The sequence below is a fragment of the Cupressus sempervirens genome, chromosome 1, assembly GCF_028749045.1.
Source record: "Cupressus sempervirens isolate cs-2001-9-10 chromosome 1, ASM2874904v1, whole genome shotgun sequence".
NCBI classification, from domain to species: Eukaryota; Viridiplantae; Streptophyta; class Pinopsida; order Cupressales; family Cupressaceae; genus Cupressus; species Cupressus sempervirens.
This window is the reverse complement of record NC_143118.1, coordinates 665,057,219-665,078,987: the sequence shown is the minus strand read 5'-3', so window position 1 is coordinate 665,078,987 and position 21,769 is coordinate 665,057,219. Positions and strand designations below refer to the sequence as shown.

The 21,769-nt window shown below is 37.0% G+C and overlaps 1 protein-coding gene across 8 annotated transcripts in view; it reads left to right on the top strand.

Moving 5' to 3' along the window:
* Positions 1–21,769, top strand: part of LOC149579640 (Metallopeptidase M24 family protein) — a 290,429-nt gene that overhangs the window by 157,948 nt on the left and 110,712 nt on the right. For all 8 annotated transcript variants that reach the window (XR_016352550.1, XR_016352548.1, XR_016352549.1 and 5 more), the window contains 3 exons: positions 28–94; positions 302–409; positions 1,560–1,652. Coding sequence is in view for 3 of the 8 variants with exons in the window: in XM_089786206.1 (XP_089642332.1) it covers positions 28–94; positions 302–409; positions 1,560–1,652 (268 nt within the window). In the remaining 5 variants the exon portion in view is untranslated. The remainder of the gene's footprint in view (positions 1–27; positions 95–301; positions 410–1,559; positions 1,653–21,769) is intronic.

The following is a 21,769-nucleotide window of genomic DNA, read 5'->3' as shown; positions in this document are numbered from 1 at the left end:
AACATTTTTTCCTCTCATGCTTAACAGATTTCATCCTGTGGTTGGTGGTGGAGCAAATGGGAGTGTCATCCATTACAGTCGAAATGATCAACAAGTAGGGTGTATTGGAAAGATCTCTAGGAGCATGTAGTCCCATATTGCAGACAAATGCAATTGTTGAAGAATTTCTGTTTGTATCTTGAGTTTGGTTTTCAAGTTGATAACTAATACCTCAGAATTGATATACAACTGACACATTCAGATATGTCATAGAGCCATAAGTTAATCATGGCTGATTGCTTCTCTTTTTGTCTTGATGCAGATAAAAGAAGGAGAAATGGTCTTGATGGATGTTGGATGTGAAATATATGGTTATGTCAGTGACCTCACTCGGACATGGCCACCCTGTGGTAGCTTTTCTCCTGCTCAAGTATTCTCTTTTTCCTGCTATCTTCTATTTTTTCTATCTCAAGAGCTTGTAATTGTTTAATACTGTCAAAACAGCTTGCAAGCTAGATAAATTTCAAATGAAATAAAGATAACAACCGATATTTATATTATGAATAAGCAAAACCTTGCTAGGATGAAGAAGGGATCCTCTATTTGGATTGCTATATTGTTTGTTCTGCTATATTTACTGCTAGTGTATCAGTACTGCTATTTTGCAACAACATCCATATTATTGAGTTTTTAAAACTATTTTTTTTCTTCCTTGGTAAATTAAAGTTTTGGTGGTTTCTTCCAAGACAGAATCATAAAGAGTAAGGATCATTTTAAGCCTTGTGGAAGAAAATTAAAAAATTACCAGATTTTCATTCAAAGATTCCTCCCATTCACGCAGAATCTTGTTACTTCTGTTCTCAGTTTTCTTGTTTTCCTTCCTGCCATTTGATTGGAAGCATTGCCCTTACCTGTTTTGTGATCTGCTTTGTGGAAGTTATCTTTTTTGGGAATCAAATGTGGGATGTCATTCTTACTGCAAACATATCCATCTGAAACATTGAATGTTACATAAAAGAAGAGGATAAGAACCCCTCCAATTCTGATTAAACCAAGCATTACCTTTTTCTTTTGCTCGATTATTGGATTTTGCTTTTTTTTAAGGAGAAATTATGTAGTCACAAATATATATGTTTTCGTTCATAGTGCAATTAATAGGGTATGTGTCAAGGATATATTCCTAAATTCATTAATATCATTCTCATTTATTTTGTATACCTTTTGAGATGTAATTCCAAATATATTTCTTTAGGACAGGAATTGTATTTAATTTCTAATTATTGTCCATGCATGTTTATAAATGTGTCTGCATATATATAAATTGTTAAATTAGTTTTTTTGTCGTCCTATTTGTATTGTATATGTTTGGTGAATTTGCATGAGTGGATACATTTTTCATTCTTAATGAGAGGGACTGATCACCAACACAAAAGGTTGGTCTATGTAGAATTACACATACTCAGAGAAAAGGTTCAGAAATAGTTCATTACACCCTCAAGATGTGGAACAATTGGATAGAATATCCAAGGTATATTTCAGTTATTGTTAGTGTGTCTTATGCTAATTCTATTTTGTTGCAGCAAGAGCTGTACGAACTCATCTTGGAAACTTCTAATGAGTGTTTGAAGCTCTGTAAACCTGGAGCTAGTCTGCACCAAATTCATACACATTCTGTAAGATTCAAAGATGTCTTTATCTTTTTTATTATTACATACATGGAAAGAAGCAAAATCACAATTGAATATGGCAAGAGAGAATTTGTGTTGCATAGGATTTAATGCACATAAAGGGTTTATTGATATCATAAATCTTGTTCTATTCTTTTCAAAATTATAAATCTCTTCCAATTCAACATTGCACTATTCATCTTAGACACTGCTGATGATTGTTTGAAGTTTTGTAAACCGAGAGTTACAAATTCAGATCCATTCTATAAAATTCTTTTGTGTCTTTACATTTTGTATTACATGTATAGAAAAAGGCAAAGTAAATCGTAATATGGTAAGGAGAAAATCCTTTAGACTTAAATTACTGTTGATACATAGTAGAGTCAGTCAGATACAAGGATGATTGCTTGTATTGATTATATACATATGTGCATGTATGTCACTTCACTATGTGAACTGACATACATACACACATACACAGTTCTTGTCTTCAATAAGAATTATTATTTCAAATACCTTGGTGACAAAACAATCATTCCTGCGTTCAATCAAAACTCTATGCATCAGATTTGAAATCAGTATCAACAGATTACAATACTATTCACCTTCTTGTGGCATAAGATCAAGTCATGATCTTATATATGCATAGAATCAATCTAGTAATGATCAAGTGTACTAATGTTGAAACATAATTTGGATTGAGCAAATGATCTATTCACCTATATGCAGAGTGGCGATTTGCAAGATCAAAATTGGTTAACTAACCCACTCAGGGTTATGTTAAATGTTTTGTTTAATTGAAGAGTCATGCCATGAGTGGACATGGTTCCACATTGTGGAGACGTGTCCCCTCATGACATTTCTCTTGGAGACGAGACTTATACTAATACTAAATGACCAATAGAGACATCAAAAATTAATAAATTTTCTCTCATTTGGAGTTAAGCACTTGCAGGCTTGAAGATCAGTTGTATTCTCAGATCTAAATTTATATTCCATTGCTTAAAGATACCAATCTGGTGCAGGAGCACCTAGTCCAAGGTCTAGTCTAAGTTTTCCTTTCTTGTTTGGGATGGGCTTGTACTGATTCTAGCCAAGTCAGGAAGGTGAGTAAGTTAGTTGTTGTTAGGTAGTTGTTTGTGATGTGTGTCTGAGTTTTGATTTGAGTCAAAGGGCATAGGTCTAGGACCTTGAAAAGTGTGGGAAAGATGTGTCTTGAATCCATTTGGTCATCTATGGTGTGGTTTCAAGCTATTATATGGATAAGGACTTGTAAGATGTCATGGGGGAGTTAGGAAGTGAAAAGATGTAAAAGATGTCAAGTTGTGCAACATTTGTGAAAGTTGTCAAGCAAACAAATGGCTGAAAAGCATGCATATTGGTGCCTTAGGGAAAAACTCAGGTTTTGACATCATTTTTGACTCAATCCAGGCAGGTCAAGAGGTCCCAACATTGGTGGGGAGAAAAGTTGCTCATGAAACCCAAAAGTTGTCAAGTTTGTGCAACTTTTTGAAAAGTTGCTAGACAACTTTATGGGCAAAAAAGTTGCAAAGCGCAAGAATGAGCTTGGTGGTTATGCCAACCACCTGCAACTTCTTTTGAAGTCTAATCCATCATTCAAACACATCCCAGGGGCTGGGAATTGTAATAAGCCAAATTGACTAATTGAATTCACATTTTTCTAGACAGTTTTCTGCATTTGCATTACCTGTACAGACAAATGGATTGAATAGGTTAATCTGGTGTTCAATTGGCATTGTTTATGCTCGTATAATACTTTTCTCTTTAAGTTGTTAGGTTGCAAGTTTCCATCTACTAGGGTTTTGATAATCTTTTCTAATCAGGCAGAGTGTTTTTCCAGTTTTGGTTTTTTGAGCAAAAATGACTCTCCCGTGAACTACTACCGTGAGTTCTTCATGGTTCCAAGGGACATGGTAGTGGAGCCTATGTACATAATGTATATTAGTTTTGGGGCCTTGAGAAGCATGGCAGTCAATTTTAACGTGATGCCCTAGGCAAGTCTATGCACTTGGTTAGGAGATCACAGAACAAGAAGAGAAGTTTTGGGGTTTGAAAGTGTTTGGATACTTCAAACCAATTGGTGTTGGAGGAGGAATGAGTAAGGTAGAATCCTACTGAGGGAAAAGTTTCTAGGATTTTTGGAGGGTGAAATAACATACCCTATTCAGGCCAGTCAACATTGTCTTGAAACCCTTAAAAGTGGGCTAAAAACTTGCTTTTGGGTGTACATACACTTCAAGGTTCTGAGACCCACAAAATCTTTAAGTTTTCCCAGAAGGGTATATGAATATCCAGTTTATTTGCCACCTCCTTGGGAGCAATTTGGAGATAAAGTGCAAAAACTCAATTTGGAGGGCTAATCCTAGTAGCTCTGTTTTGAGCAATTTTAACTTATAGGTAAGGAACATGGTTTCAACTTGCAAGATTGGTGTCCAAAAGGTCAAGTGGAGTCCAAGACCATTGATGAAAGTCATCACACTACATGGATGGAGGTTTTGGTCAAGAAACCACAGGAGCAAGGTCATCAATGAGGTGTGAAGAAGCATTTGTGTAATGAAATAACCCTAACTATTGGTGCAACTAGGTTGGAGTGTGATTGGAAGGTATGATAAAGGTCCTCTAGGGATTAGGGCATCAAGAAACCCTAATAGGCTAGTAGTAAGCTTTAGTGAATCCTCATAAGGTAAGGATTTGAAAGCAATCAGACCTAGTATTACATTACGATCCCTTCAAGAACATAAGTTTGATCATAACCTACAACAAATTAGAAGAAATTCGGGGATTATAATCTACAAATTGCTAGACATGTACTAGTCTGATAAGAAGTTTAATTACATTTTCAGTTACATAAAGCAGTTCTTGATATCAAAAACATTGCTCAATTTGACATTTCATCATTCTTCCCAAGGCATGAATATTAGACTATGATTCTGATTCCAATTTAATAGGTGGAACAAAATAGTGAAGGAGTGCACTAATGCAATGGATTGTCAAATGCAACGTAGCTCTATAACATGCAGATGTTCTATGCTGGATGTGTCTTGAGTTTACTAAACATTCAAGTTTTTGGACAATAGTACAATATAAATGAGGACTCTTAATTAAAATAATTTTCTAAAACCGGGTAAGGTCATCTTGTGGTGATCGTTGCTTCATAAGCTTAAACTCAAAATGTTATCACATATTTTAGATAGAAGTAAGCCTATTACTTCTGTGTTTCCACAATATGTCATTTGTGTACATGAAATGGGTGTTGTTCTTAGATTGCTACTGTTTGATAGAGAATACTTTGACTAGAAAATAGTAATAACACTCCGACTATTTACTTTAGATATACAGTACATTAGAGACATGAGTTTGTTGTATGCACCCTTTATAGAAGAACCTAGATGTTAAATTGATACAAGACATCAATCGAAACAATATTTGTAGGGCATCGATAGAAACAATATTTTCATTTTTTTACTTTGTTCCATGCTGAGATTTGAACAAAAGAAAACATAGTTTGTTTTAAAAGTTGATACTAGGAAATTCTCTACAGCTGGAACTGAGACGTGTCACTTTGATGTGCATCCTTTGTCAAAGGTTCATTGACACTTTTCTTTTGCTGCACCATTGGTTTAAAATTTGAGAACCATGTGGCATCACGATATTGGCTAAAAAATTAGGGAAATTGTCGTGTCTTTTTAGAGCATCACATCAAATGGTCCACACATTGCTTGTATGTGAGTTTTGAAGAACCATTAAATAAAGACTCCTAAGAACCTTTCTATTGGTTGAGAATTCTAAAGATTACCTAGTTGGTGGGGTTTGACATAGAGAAAGAGAAGATCCACATGGCATTATAACCATTCACTAAAGAGAATAAACTTTTGATGGAATGGAGGTGTTGTGCTATTGTTCAAGCGATACATTTTTGCAATTGCCTTGATTCATGCAAAATCAAAATGGAAGCAATGAATAGTACTGGGATGGGTGATCTCCTAGGAAGTTTGGGTGCTTCACCTCTGTGAGCATCACCTAGATCCAATGAGTGCTAAGTGTTCTATTCATTGTCATAAGATATGGGTTTGTGTAAACCACTACTCATGAAACATGGGTCAATGAGTTTGACCCAAAAATTGCACAGTTGAATTTTGATAGCAATATCACAATCTGACTTGCTATAGAAAATATTTTGTACTTATTGAAGCAATTATTGTTTTCATTAGATGCTGATGGTGCATGTATTTTGACTATCATGTAATTGTAGTAAGACATATCCTTCATTTTCCTCAACCTCTCCAATGCAATCCATAACGAATTATTGGCCAAGAAATAGTAGATATAACTAGTAGCTTCACCGCAATTACTTCAACTTCCATCGATGGTTTTATAGGTCGATAGAGGCAATATCTCTTTGTTACACAAATTTCAATTAAGCATATCCTACGTCAAATGGCAAGGGAGGATATCCTAAAGCAATACATGGAGAGCTTTGATAATTTAGAGGATATGTTCAAGGAGATGTAAAATGATTTTCCTCAGCTATAAGGGGCCTTGGCGAGAAAACTTAAGTTCTCAATTGATTTGGTTATCAAGGATATGAAGTTGTAGAAGACAATGAGATCACAAATCACGATGGAGCTACTAAAGGTAAAAATGAATGAGGAGAGGATCAAATGTGCCACCTCACATTTTTCATTCGAAGCCCATATCAACACATTGAATAAATATAGAGGGTGATATCAATGCCCTACACCAATTTTGTTTGCAATGGCGAATGTTCACAGTTATGATCAAAGATCAAATGGATCAACTTGAGGTGCAAATACTTTAAAGAGAAATCACATATGATGCACTACAAGATATGGATAGTTAAACTTTGGGTGGAAATAGTAGCACTTAATGGACAATTTCAATTCGGGGTCAAAGAAATAGGACCCAACATAGATTTCATCAGCTTAGAGAGGTAAAAAGTCTAAGGTTGACACATTTTACTAGAGACTTTCAACAAGCATAATAGTTACTAGAAAAGATAAAAATCCCAAACACATTTCAAAGGTAAAGTGACTACTTCAGATCCAACTCCAGACCTGACAACTGCAACTGGCCAAAACATAATGAGATAACAATTTTCTTAATCTGAATGAGATTTACAAGGATATTCTCCTTGCACAATGGAGTTGGCTTGAGGACAACCTAATGTTTTGAAGACAAGATGATGAAGAAAGCAAATTAGAGAAGATATAGTTGAGAAATCCTACCCCATTCCACTACAAAGCATTCACGGAGCCTAAGCTTTAAAGGGCACTATCTACGACATGGATACAATATATGGGTCATGAACCTTCATGGCCCATCTTCTAACTACATGTACAAGGAAATATATATGTGATAGTGTAGGAGTATGTATGTGATTATGCATGAGAGTAAAATGGAAGATATGGGGTTATATATATATATATATATATATATATATATATATATATATATATGATGTAAAAGGAGATATAAGGATGAATTAATATATGTAATTGATACTATTAATATGAATGTATTTAGATTTGTTTAAATGATATGCAAGGTGATACTCTTATATGTTCAATTAACTAGTTAGTTTTCTATCCAGACCAAATCCTTGCTTTCTTTATATAAATGAGTCCACGGTACAAAATCCAAACTAGAACACTTAGAAAGTAATTGTGGCTAAAGTTGAGTACTTGGGTTTGATTCTTTTGGGACATCCATCATCTTTGTGAATCCTATTTTTGCCATTGGGAGGTAGGAGAACTGATGTCTTTATAGAGGTTGTTGGATTTCTGGAGGAGCTCATTTTATTTTCCCAAGAACTCGTCACCATAGGATTTCAACTACTGTCAAGGGACAAGGTGCCCTTAGCCCTTGGGGGATCTATTTGAGAAAGAGTATTGAAACAACAAATCCCTTTTCAACTTGTATATCCACAAATTTATTTTGATCCTTTGATCCATTAATACAATTGTTTGTATGGGTGAAATTGAGAACATTGTTCATGTTGGTTTGTTCCTCACAAGGATGGAAATTTCCTCAAATCTAGCACAATCAAAGCGTTTGTATTGAGAATCAAGGGACGTGATTTCTTGGGACATTGGAAATAAGACGGTCAATATCAATCCCAATCGATCCCAGCAGAGAAGAAGCCTATGCATACCAGCAGCGAGCTAGAGAATGAGAATCAAAACTCGTAGTAGTAAACAAACAAACAATATGCCAAGTAGGAGTACCAATCATGTTAACCAACCAAATCCGCAAAACCACACAGATGATGGAGGAACCAAATCAGATTAAAAATGGCTGCGAAACTGAATGGATGAGCATTGAATTCAGCAAGAATGATACTGTGAGGAGTGAACCTGTGGCATCTAATGATGTGCCACAATAGCAATGTTTGAACCCACTCGATCAAGGCCCAATCAAAGCCAAGGAGAGATGGGCCCCAAACCATAGATCCATAAAGAATTGTCGGTCGTACAAAGGAGTCCAAGAGGTATAACTTGGATGAGGTATCTTGAAAGTGATGTTTAAAACACTGTTTCTCAAGCATAGCAAGAGAGCCCATACCCTTATTGACTCTGGGCTGAATCACCGGTCTCATACTGAACTGAGGTCCAGAAAACTTAACCCCAAATATGTATAAGATGAAGTGATCTCAATCTGTCCTTGAAAAAGGAAGTGAAGATGAGAAGTCTTTAAGCAATTAAAGATCATGACTCGAGTCTTACCCAGGTTAACCACAAGCTGTCATTAGTCACGAAAGGAAGCCAAGCCATCAGGGAGCAAGAAGAACCACATCATTCATGAAAAGAAGAATGGAGATCAGGACTTGATGTAGGTAACAACCATCGCCTGGGAGTGAAGACTTCAAAAGGAAGTTCTCAAGCTCATCAATATATAAACCGAACAAAGTAGGGGAGAGAGGACATCCCTGCTTTAACAGTGCTATGGATCAGATCTGAGAAACACTTAGGGGTTTTGAATCTGCCAGTCATAGTCTCATATAATTTCATAATAGCAATAAGTAACATCTGAAAATCCCAATCTCCCGAAACCTCTCAAAAAGAGCCATCCTAGGAACATAATCAAAAGCCTCAACAAAGCAACAATAAACTTTCGCCAATCTGTGTCTAGCCTCCTCAATAATAGCCTATAAAGTGAAGATGTGATCCATGGTCTGATAGTCAGCTAGGAAACCTGCTTGCCCTCTAGCCCTACAACTTTTCCTATCAAGTTCACTAGATAACATAGCATTAAGGGTTGTTGCATAAAGTTTGGCAAACGTGTGCTCAATCATGATGGTTCTGTAATCCCCTGAATCAGAGATAGGACCGGTCTTGTGAATAGGATAAATCAGATGCCTGGACCAAGATATCGGGAACCCGGTGTAAATCACTCTATTGAAAATAATAGAGAGATAGGGGCCCAAAACCGAGGCACCAAACTTAAAGAGCTCAGCCTGGAATCCCTCCTCATCCGCAGCTCTGCTACATCTCATGAATTTGATGGCCTCATAAATGCATGAAGGGGTGAACAAGTGGTAGAAAGGAGGCGGAATGTGGTGGATAGAAGGCTGCCCAAGGATGTCGTAAAGAGCCTTTGTGTGAGAAGTAAGGGAGCGAAAGTCAAGGGTGGAGGGTGGAGGAGAACAACGGGGGAAAAGAGTGTGCCAAAAAAGCTGGGGCTTGCGGATTAGCGTGGAGCAAAGGGATTTGCACTGGGAAGCGGTAAAGGATTGTTTCTTACTAGAAAGAAAATGAAGGTAAGACAAACGAAGGTGAGCAAATTCAGGGAAGTGAGCCTCAAAAGAAAAACGCATAGAGCAATGGAAAGCTTTTCTGTCAACATCGAACCATTGGTTCATGGGACAAGTATTACGTCGTCTGTTGTAGAGGGTCAACGAAGGATGGTGAGGTGTGGAAAGGATGGCGGGCTTCTGATGGCCATCGCAAGCAAGTCAAACATGGAGGCGGCCTCACAAGAGTTAGAGAAACACACAGGATTGAGGAATCTCGAAAGACGAGAGGAAAAGAGCTCACAATCACCGTTGAGGAAGCGAAAGCGAAGGGTGAGCGAGTAGTGATAGAAGAGAGATGAGCTGACTGAAGGGGGGGCGAAACTAGAGAAGAAATGCGAGTACAAATACTAAGGAGAGCATGATCCGCAAGAGGAAGGCATAAGATGGTGAAACCATGAATGTAGGGGATGAAGTAGGGGCAGGTGAGGGCATAATCAACAATGCTAGCACCACCACAATGAGGCCAGCAAGTGAAGAGCTCGGATCCAGGAAAGCATGAAAGACCGTTCAAGATCACAAGACTCGAAGACTCACATAGTTGTAGTAGATGGTGACCATAATAGGAGAATGGTCCAAGAGCATCATTAGAAGAACACTGAAGCCCCAAAGCATTTGGATCAATCTCTCGATGGAATCATAATTATGGTCATAAAGCGGAGTCTGGAGTTCTCTAGTCCTCACATTGAAATCACTAAGAAAAATGATGTCCCCTAAAGCAGCAAAGTCAGAGATAGTCTCGTTAAGGTCAACAAAAGGGTCCTCGTCTTTTATGCCATGGATAGCATAATGGGAGGATGCTGGCGGGAAATAACAAACAGCGAAAAAGAAATCTCTCTGATGGTGACTCTTACGGTCAATGTGGACCCACAAAAATTTGGCAAACATATTAGAGTGGACAATTAAAGTGTAGCTAAAAATATCATCCATAATCAAACAAGCCACGCCGCTAGACCCAAGGACCCCACTAGAAGCGCGAACCTCCTCTCTACATACAGATAACCACTGATAACCTATAATTGCTGGAAGAGGATGCACAGGGCTCTCATGAGTCTCGGTAATGAAAAAAATATTTGCGGACCCCACAACATCACGCAAAAGACTAGGCAGTGACCATAATGAGCCATTACTATTCTACTAGTTAACAAGAAGGGAGCAAGTGAGGGTCTCCCTCTTGTTTGACTGCCGGCGTGACCATCATTTGGCCTTGGTGGCTTGTCTCGCTTCCCAACTCGACAAACTTCAAAATCTCTCTTTGCATGCAATTTTGTTTTTGGAGTTGGAAGACTTTTGCATTTACAACAAGAAGAGGATTTTGAACTTATTGAAAAACTAGGGCTGCATTTGAACAAATGGACAAAAACGAGCCAAAAATCCAATATTGTAGCAAAACAAATAAGAAATGCAAACAAAGCTGATTCCTAACACTTACTTGTAGATCAATGAACCAAAAATGGAGGAAAGAGAAGTGAACAAAGAAAAACTTACCTCTTGCTTTTGACTCAAACTTGAGAAACTTCAAAATCTCTCTTTACATGCAATTTTGTTTTTGGAGTTGGAAGACTTTTGCATTTACAACAAGAAGAAGATTTTGAGCTTATTGAAAAACTAAATGCAAAAAACTAGGGCTGCATTTGAACAAATGGACAAAAATGAGCCAAAGAACCCAATATTGTAGCAAAACAAGTAAGAAATGCAAACGAAGTTGAATCCTAACACTTTGATGGGGTCACAACCCAAGCACAGAATGGACACAACAGGAAAGGGAAAATTTTATTAACTGTGAAAATATGCTAGTACACTTAGTGCAAAGAAACAGACTCCAAAACATGCCCTATGGGCTTACAATAGCATAAATTTGGAGATAAATTCTTCTCTCAGTACCTTCTCTCAAACTCCACTCCGAACTACCCTTTACAATGCCAGAAATGTTCTTAAATAGACCCCAAAGGGTTAAGGATTAGGAATACATTCTAGAATGTGCTAGTTGGCATCCACCGACCAAATAGAAGGCTCCAGAAGTCGCATTAGAAGTCAAGACAAAATTAGAAGAATCTAGAAACGGTAACCGAACTTCCGAGAGGCATAACTTTTGAACTGTAGCTTCGATTGACAAACCGTTTACATTTCCGGAAAGCTCTCGAAGCGCTCTATAGCCTTAAAAACCAGCTTCGCTCATCCCTCATTTTTCGGCCCTGTTCGAGGTAATTTAATGCCCCTAACCTGACTTTGAAGCATTCTTAGGTCTCTAGAAATCGAAAAATTGCGATAACTTTCAAACCGTGGAGCCTTTTGACTTGATTCTTTTTCTGGAATGCTCTAAATTACAATTACATTCATCCGGCCAATTTACACCCTCTAATTTACCAAAATTATGGCTCAATTACATACTCCTATTTTTCTGGCATTTACACGTATCCCAAGGTGTTCAAATACTCTAACCTAGAACACTGATTGTGGAACTGTGAGAGTTGGAACCTTTATTTGACCCAAATGGGTATCTATAAATGAAAACACATGAAACAAAAACTAAGTCTAAGTACATTTTTTTGGGTGACACAGGATTGCCCTTATACCTCTGGATGCTCCTGCATCACACTTAATTGTAGATCAATGAGCCAAAAATGGAGGGAAGAGAAGTTTGGATGAATAAGTCTTCTCCAACTAGAACAAGATCCATCTTTTGGAGTAACAAATTCACAAGAGGTAGGAATGCTCAACTAGGACAAGATTTGTCTCTTGGTGTAACCAATACACAAGAGCCATGAACATCCAACCACGACAAAATCCATCTCTTGGAGCAAGAATTCATTGTAATGTTGCTTCGGATGGCAAGAACATTGCGTTGATACCACTTGTAATGTTCCCTTTTGTGACTCCCCTCATTCCACAAGTTTGCAATTAAAATTTCCATGAGTCTTTTGATGTTTTCTTTGTAACTTTAACTATCAGCTTGGCATGTTCTCCATTTAATTTGTATACATTGATTTCATCTATTGACTTTCCTAGAACTGGTGCAACTCTACATGAAAAAACATAAAGTGCACTATAGTCACATAACTAATAAAGTAACTTAAATAGTTAAAAACATAATATAAAGATAATTAATGGTATATTTTTCAAAAAGTGAATGTCAACACTAAAATATAACATGATATTTTAAATATTCAATTGCATCTGGAGAGTCTACCTTTTGGGCACGTAAATGATCATATCTTTTGTCTGCCAAGTCCAACTAAGCCCTAAGATATACCGAATTGAAGGGAAAAGTGAAAACAAGGGATTGGACGAAATCAAAAGACTAAAAGCAAATAAACACACACTCAAAAACGTGAAAAAGAAGGTTGAAGGTTTCAAAAATCAAGCATAAGCTTAATAAAATGAAAAATGAAAAGGAATTGACGGAAGCCTTCAGTAAAATGATTCATTATACAGTTTGGGGTCAATTGATTGATCAATGTTAACCAATTAAATAATGAACTATCTCAGAGAAATGCAAAACTAAGTTGAAAATATTTCGTACTTACTTACATATGGCTCTATCATTACTCATTTGTTCTTGAAGCTGAAGAATGACATAGAGTCTAGTTCTCTAATTTCTTTCATCCATTCCATTGGACTATAGAGTCAGGTAACTAACAAAAACAAAGCTAAAAACAAGGATCCTATGACTCTGAAAACATAAAACTGTGCATAAGGGTAACTTATATGATAATCACTGGAAGTAATGTTTTAGATGTCCACTGTAAGGTACTGACATTGGTGTTCCATCACAATATGCAAACCAAAAACTATTTTTGCTTGCAATCTAGTGAATTGTGAAAGGGCCTTGCCAAAGAGAATCAAACTTTCCATGCATTCCTTTTGGTTCTCCCCTCTTGTCCCAGAGTAAGACAAGATTGCCAATTTGGAATTCTCTGTATTTGGCCTTTTTATCTAAAAGAACTTTGACTTGTTCATGGTGAGCAACAAGTTTATGAACCACTTCTTTTCTTTGCTCCTCCAATTGTTGAAGAAATGTAATTCTCTTATTTAGGGAATTTGAGTAGATTTCATCTTCAATTGCTTGTATCAAATTAAGAGCGAGAAGTTCTAAAGTTATTGGAATCTCAGGATTGATCCCAAATAGCAACTGAAAAGGTGACATTCCAATTGCCCGCTTTGGAGTAATTCTGTCAGCCCACAAAGCATCGAACAACGCCTTGTGCTAGGTTCTTTGGTTTGATTCGATTGGCTTCTTCATGATAGTCACTATATTCCCGTTGCTTGATTTTTCTTGACCATAACGTTGCAGGTAATAGTCTCATGCACGTGCGACAATTATCCCGTGATTGAAAAAAAGCTCAATTACTTCTTTGGAAGAGAAAGCAACCGCACTATCTGCGAATACTTCGTTCGGAACACCAAAGTGTGAAATGATATTTTGTTTGAAGAAGTCACAAATTATTTGTGATGTAGAACCCTTCATAGGAATTGCGTCTACCCACTTGGTAAAGTAGTTTGTTGCTGCTAGGATGCGAGTATGACCCTTTCTTGAGGATGGATTGATGGTATCAATGAAATCGATTCCCCATTGATGAAATGGTTCTTCGATTACTACTGGCTTCAATGGAAATGCAACAAGCGTTTGTTTTTCTATGAATTGTTGACACAATCCGAATTTTCTTACCCACTAATAAGCATCTTGAAAACAGGTGAGCCAGTAGTACTATGCTCTCAAAATTTTATGTGCAGTGACAGGACCCTAGAAATGTCCACTACATGATTGATTATGGAAAGAATCCGGAATCCGCACTTGTTGGCTTTTGTCCACGCATCGCAAAAAAGTTCCATCCATTGCATGCTTATAGAGACCATTCTCCCATAGGATGGAGCTAGAGGCTTTCAACTTGAGAATCCTTTGTTGCTTATATGTCAAATGCAAGGGGCAGTGTCCATAACGCAGATAATATGCCATATTGGAGTACCAGTCATTTGTAGTGTTGATGAATAATGTTGTTAGGAATTTCTATATTATAGCTGACGGGTAGAATAGTATTTGAAGGGGTGAGTGATGGTTGAGTTGCCCCTTTGGGAAAGTATATGTACACCGTCCGGAAGGGACTTTGGAATCATCATGGTAATTGGTAGAGTAATTGTAATGAGCATATTGCGTATATGAATAAAGCATTGGTTTTGTGTTATATCTTGCTATACTACATGCGATAAGTATTCTTTTACCCTGTACGGTAAACATTTGGCATCGTTGCCGGGGAATGAAAGAGGAACTCTCGTCTTCTACTTGCAAAAGTACATTTTCAGCCATAAGTTGAGAGAGTCCTTTACCACAAACTAGCTTGGTTGTATCTCCATATCATAGTCCTGAATCTTGGCAATCCAATTTCCGCTTTTCGTACCGAACTCTTGTTGTGTCTACATGGTCTTGACAATAGTATTTGAAACTAGAGCAATGATATGAGAATACAATATGTAGAACTTGATAAGCTTCACTGGTTTGACTACAGCATAAGCATGCTTCTCCATTTGGCTGTATTTCAACTCATGAATGAAATAGGTGATTTGATGCCTTCATCATTTTGCTGCATCAAGATAGCAGACAAAGTATGCTTAGAAGCATAACTATACATGACGAAGCTTTTCATGTAATCAAGACATACTAGCACAGGTGCATGTGCTATTGCATCTTTGATTTTTGCGGATGTTGACCTTCCTTCATGATTCTAGTGGAAAGCATCTTTCCCTTTCATCATATCAACAATGTGACGACTTTTTTCAACAAAATTTGGTACTAACCTTCTCGAGAAATTCACCTTCTCAAAGAAAGAATGAGTTGCTGTCTTGTTTCATGGCAAAGATAAGCTTTGAATTGCCTGCACCCTCTTTGGATTAGTTTTAGTACCTTGCTTGGGCACAATGTATCCCAACAGTTAACCCTCCATTAGACCAAAAACTGATTTCTTAGTATTTAGTGATATAGTCTGCATCTCTCTAAGACTTGTCGGAGATGAGAGAAATGATCTTGGCCTGCTTTGGAGAAAATTGTCACGTCATCCAAGTATACGGTGATGCTTTAATTGATGAGACCATTGAAAGCAAGGTCCATTGCTTGATGAAAAGTCACCTTAGCATTGATGACATGGGAAATCATCCGTTGGTATGCAAATGTCCCCCTTGGGGCATTAAAAAATGTTCAAGAAACACCAAAAATGTTAATCTATAAAAAGATTCAGAATCCAGCCCCTTCCCCCACCCCCCTACGCCCACGTTTTTTGGTTTAAAAACATCAGGTACAAATTTCTTGGAATTTTCGTCAAAATTTTTGGGCAAGTAAACCACAAATTGTGTTGAAAATTTTGCCAAAAAGAAGTCTCCGCTTTGGTACTATGAAATGATGGAGAATTGAGGACAAAATAGAGAGTTAGTAAACTAAGCAATGTTTTCTCTAATACTATGAAACGATGGAGAATTGAGGACAAAATAGAGAGTTACTAAACTAAGTAAAGAATAGAGAATTACTGACAACTGCCTGACTGATTTAAAAGAAAGAAGGTTACATGACCATTATATTAACCGTTACAATATTGCTGTAATATATTGAGTGCAAAATGACAAAAAGTGGAAAAAAAGAAAGATGAAAGGATCAATAACAGCAATGATGGATCAGAATGTAGTGAGTCTTGAGGGTTCTTTTTCTACTTCTAGCTAGATTCCATCATCACCAAATTTCTTTGTGTCATGCAATGTTCTAGGTACACAATCCTAACTTAAAGGTACTCCTTAGAATAATGGAAATTATGAAGCTAGGTTGCAACAACAAGCTTTCGGTACTGTTAGAATTTAAGGACCCTACAACAACCCCATGATCAAAGGAAAGACCATGATAACTTGCACAACATAATGGCAAGACAATTGCAACAAGATGCAATAATGCTATTATTGCTAATAGACATGAATAAAATGCACATAATTAGGCAAAGGCAATAAGAGACAATGTTAACGAATAGATAAGTTATCACCTATAGGAGGTGGAATTACATGTCCACCAAAGGTGGATCATCCTCAATTATGCAATCAAGTATGTGCAACCTTTGGAGGATGACAATGTGATAAGAGCACCAAAGGTGAAGTTAACACATAAAGTGTAATGTGAAAATATTACCATCTAAAGTGGAATTCTCCTAGGTGTCTCATATGTAAACTATTATGCAATGCATTGTCCAAAGTATGGTTAAGTGTAATTAGTGAATATTTAATTACATCAACACTCCCCTAAGTGCAACTTTGGAGAATGCACTTAAACTCACATTCCAAGATGGGTCTTGGGTAGAGAAAACTTTAAGAAACCCTCTCCCTAGAAAAAGGGTAAAATCCTACATGATTTCAGGCGGAAAAAAATAATTTGCATTGGCCAGTTTTTTGAATTTAAAAGGAAAAAATATTTTTTGTACTGGCTTTGTTTTTTCTATAGTATGAAAATTCTAATAAATTGTGGCAAATCTTCCACTATTGAAGAAAATCACAACCATTGATTTTGTTCACTTTACCCGTTGGCATCCCCTTCAAATTATTGAATCGGGGTTTAAGGGCAGCACCCCCAAAATTGCGTTGAGAGACAACACCCCCGAAAGCTCAAATGAATTTTAATATTTTAGTAAGGCACCCTGAGTTATATCATCTAACATATGGTAACCTGTTTATTTATAACTGTTGGATGTTCCTAAATCAATGGCACAAATCCAAATCCTAATTCATGCAAAACTTTTAAAGGAGACCATGTTTTAAAGAGTCTCCATACTAAAGACACATGCCCACAATAAATGTTTTTTGAGCCAAAGTTTGAATGGATAAAACGTTCCATGGAAAGTCTCTAGAATATATACACATATCAAATCTATGTATTTAACCTCTAACCTAACTTAATTGTTTACAACATGTTGGAGAATATGACCATCATTTAAGACAAGCTTTGGAAATTCTAGGCAAAAATACTTAATTTATTATGTGGAAATATTAAATTCTATTACCAAATTCATCACTAAAATAAAAATAATTTTGTATCACTATTGGTGATTGGCCTATGCATGGGACCCAATTTTTATAAATGCGACAACCTGGCCATTCTGACAGTGCAGATTTCTTCGCCAAATTTTGGGTCTCTGATGAGTAAAATTCAATAATCGTAGAGTATTTTCCACTAAAGTTATCCTCGGTCTCAGCTCCTTTGCCATGTTAAGTACCCATGTAGTATATGCAATACAATGGAATAAATCTCTCATAAAGCGGAGAAATGAAGAAAAACTCATGCGACAAAAATCTCCTCCAAATGGGAGATGAAAACTCATAGGATGCATGGATGGAGGACTCAAGACCCTCCAATGACTATATACATTATGAACATGCAATCATCTCTCCATAGGAAGGAGATGAAACATGATATGCCCTCCATAATGAAGAAAACTCCAATGCTGATGAAAAGTTGTAGCAAACAAAAGATGATACAATTCCTATAAGGAAAATGCCTCCTCGTAGGAAGAAACAAGTACATCAAATGATAAAGAAGCCAATTTATATCCAAATGGAAGGAGGAAGGAAGTCTCCAAGTCTACATCTCTAAAGATTGAATGGGTATCTTCAAGCTCAAAGAATCCATCGCATAAGCATGATTAAGGTGGATGAAGAATTGTGACAAACCAAGTAAAGGAGAAGAATCAAGAATGCCAATATCCAAACAAGTAATCTCCAACTGTGATGAAGCTATCATCAAAGAGAAAAGAAACCCACTCAAGTATGTCTGCTAAATCTGCTACATGAGACTCGACAAACAATGCTGAAATGCCATCCAACTATTCATTCCACGTTACAAAATCTAAATCACTACAATCATCTTGTTGAATAGTAGAACTTAAGTCCAAAGAAGTAGGAGGTGGAGTAGAAAGTTCAATACTTGTCTCAAGAACTCAGTGATTTAGTTGTCCAAAGTCTCCTTGTGATACACCCTTGATGGTAGGGCAAGTATTTCAAGAATAACATCATCATCATAATCGATATGTTGAAACGAATACAAGTGTGATGCATGATCAGCTCCTATCATAGCTATGACATCTTCTAGTCTCAATGTCCCTAATGTAGACATAATCAAGGGTGAACTTGACAATTTTACCTTGTGCCCCATGAGTGATTTTGTACACTGAAAGGAGATTAGTGCTCATGTTTGGTACACAAAGGACATCATTAAATGTCCTCTCTACCATATTAGAAGAACCCCTCCTTTCAACCTTCATGAATGTGTTGTTACCCATCAATATACGAGGAGAATTACAAGGCTCGATAGAAGAGAAAATATCCTTAGAAGATATCATATGATATGAAGTACCCAAATGAAGAATCCATTTCCCTTGCTCAGGATGTGCGGAAGCCATGAGTGCTTGACCTTTTTATTTTACCCTTGCCATTTGAAGATTTGGAGCAATTGATTATCTAGATGAAGAGGTTGCCAAATTTGATGAAGAAGAAGAATCAGGAGACATTAATGAGGGTAGCTTGATTTTGTTTATTTGAATAAGGAAGGTGAGTTTATCAATCTTCTCATTGTGATACTTATGTTTGTCATGGCCACACTTTTTGCAATATGCATATTTGATCTTCTTTGTAGATGATTCCTCTTTAGAAGAGGACTTGGATTCAATCGTGCTGTGAAGGAGAATCCTTATCTTTCTCACGAGTCTCGGGATCTTTTTGCTCATTCTTTCCTTTGCCACTTGAATCCTTTGATGTGGAGTCATTGGCAAGAAGCACATGATACTTTAGAGACTTCAATTGACCAATGTGTGCCAACTTTTCTTGTGCTCTTGTGAGTTGAGCTGCAAATTAGAAACAAAAATTGAATATTTAAGGCATAACTTTGAAAGTAGATAAATATCAATTGTTCATCCTCTTTAGTAACCCCACATTTAAAGAGTTCGAATATAACATTAAATTTAGATAAGAAGTCTTGAATGTTGTGAAAATCACTAGGATTTAGACTTATTAGCTCATTTTCCAGCTTGAATTTTCTCATTTATCTGGCTTACCAAAGAGTCCCTCTATGGTAGTCCAAACATTATGAGGATGTGTGCAAGATACAGTTATGATAATTCAAATTAGGAGAGATGGGCTAATTGAGAGTGCCAAGAGCTTTATCCCTTGTTCAACCATTCTCTTCTTGCTGCATTACCTAAGAGTTTTGGTGACCAAACATGATCCTAGCAATCCCTCATGTTACAACAAACCCTCAATAGGATTTTTCTATTCATGACAATTATATTGGGTTAGGAGTGCTACTTTTGACAAATGCATATTACAATAAAAAAGTTCAATAAAACAATAGATTACCCGTTCAAATCACTAATGCAAAATATGAAACTGATATCGTAGTGTATCATGTGCCAAAATAGGCTCAAAAAGGACCAAATGCTGAAACTGATTGGTCCCCTCATAATGACTAGGATTTGATAACAAATATGGAAAGTAGACAAGTCTTGCACTTTCAAAAACAAATTGCACCTGAGAGTCTTATTGTATGTGCCCAAACAAAGCCCTAGAAGTTTTACAAAGCAATATTAGGTAGGTATAGTCATGAAAAACTACAATTTCTAATCAATCTAGCACCGTCATCAAAAAATAATGCCACCAATAGAACATTCACGAAATTCTACCCCAAATTAAAAAATGCTTGAATAAAGGACTTAAAATGAGCAACATATGAGTTCCTTAAGTTGAACTGTAAAGTCAAAAGGCTCAATGGTGAAGGGGCAGAATAGTCAAACCTTGGTGACATCAAAAAAACACTAGATAAAATCTCATAGTCCTATGCCTGTCGTAGAAGGGCACTAACCTCAAAATATGATGATTTGGTGGCCGTCAAATTTAGGCTTACAAAAGACATGTGTCAGAAAAGGACTCTCTTGGATGTCGTCGCAGTATTCTCTTTGATGACATTACCTAATGATGTATGCAATTAATGTGGCTCGACTTTTCAAATGTTGAGTGGCATTTGTGCTTGCAATTTGGGGAGTTGTTGGTGGCGCAAAGTGGATAGGAGTTGTGAAGGTGGCGGTGGTGGTGGCGGATTCGGCTATAGAGGGCTACAAATGAGTGGGGGGGACGCTTAAGGGATTAATCCCACATTTGCAAGGATATAAGAATCTTCGCCTTTATATGAAAAACCGCACCCACAAAGCAATGAATGGAAGTTGCTGATTGTCTATGTAGTGTTGTAGGTGGTTGTTGAGCCGAATTTTGTCCTTGGACTTGCTTAGCCCTACATGCGTGGGAACATAAATTCTTAGGTGTTTATATCCTAACACACATGATATTGATGGCAAATCACACAAAGCACATGTAATTACCGACTACTAGATTAGTGGTTGTGGTCATTGTCAGTGATAATAAATGACCTTGCTATTGATTTGGTGAGTAGATTTGTAACCTGCAAAAATATTAATAGAATAGGGGCTTTGAGCCCCAAAAAACCAAATTTTGCCACAAAAACCCGAACAAATAAGTGCGAAAAATACAATAAACGTAGAATAAAAGTTATTTTAATAGAGAGCTCTGTTACATGGGTTAGAGTGTTACGTGACTCTACAACACTCTTAGGATTAAATGAAAGACTAAAATAACTTCCACAAGAGATTGGCAAAATAATTGCAACAAGATGTTAGATGCCATCTTGTGTCAACCCATCCTTGGTCTCACAAGTATGCTGATTTTTGGAATACTCAACCAAAAGTTGAGCTTTCCAATCTGCCAAAATTTCTCTCAATGAACACAGGGCAGCAAGTGATGGCTTCTTGGAAAGTGCATCAACAACAGTATTATTCTTCCCCTTGATGAACTCTGTCAAAATCATACGCCTACACCTTGCTTACCCACTTTTGTTGCCTATCATTAAGCTCTGTCTAATCAAGGAAATATTTCAGACTATTATGGTTCGTTCTCACCACAAATTTGTTGCCAACAAGATACTTTCTGGATTTGGCTAATGCATGCATGATAGCCAACATTTTTTTGTCATATGTGGAATACAACCTCTCATTATCCCTCAGCTTCCTACTCTCGTAGCAAATGGGGTGTTTGTTTTGCACCAACACTGCCCCCATGCCTTTACCTAAAGCATCACACTCAAGTACAAATGGCTGCAAGAAATCAGGTAGTGCAAAAACTAGACAAGTGCTCATAATCTCCTTGAGTCTCTCAAAGACTCCCTGTGTTGGCTCTGCCCCGCTGAAGGCTCCCTTCTTCGTGAGATCTG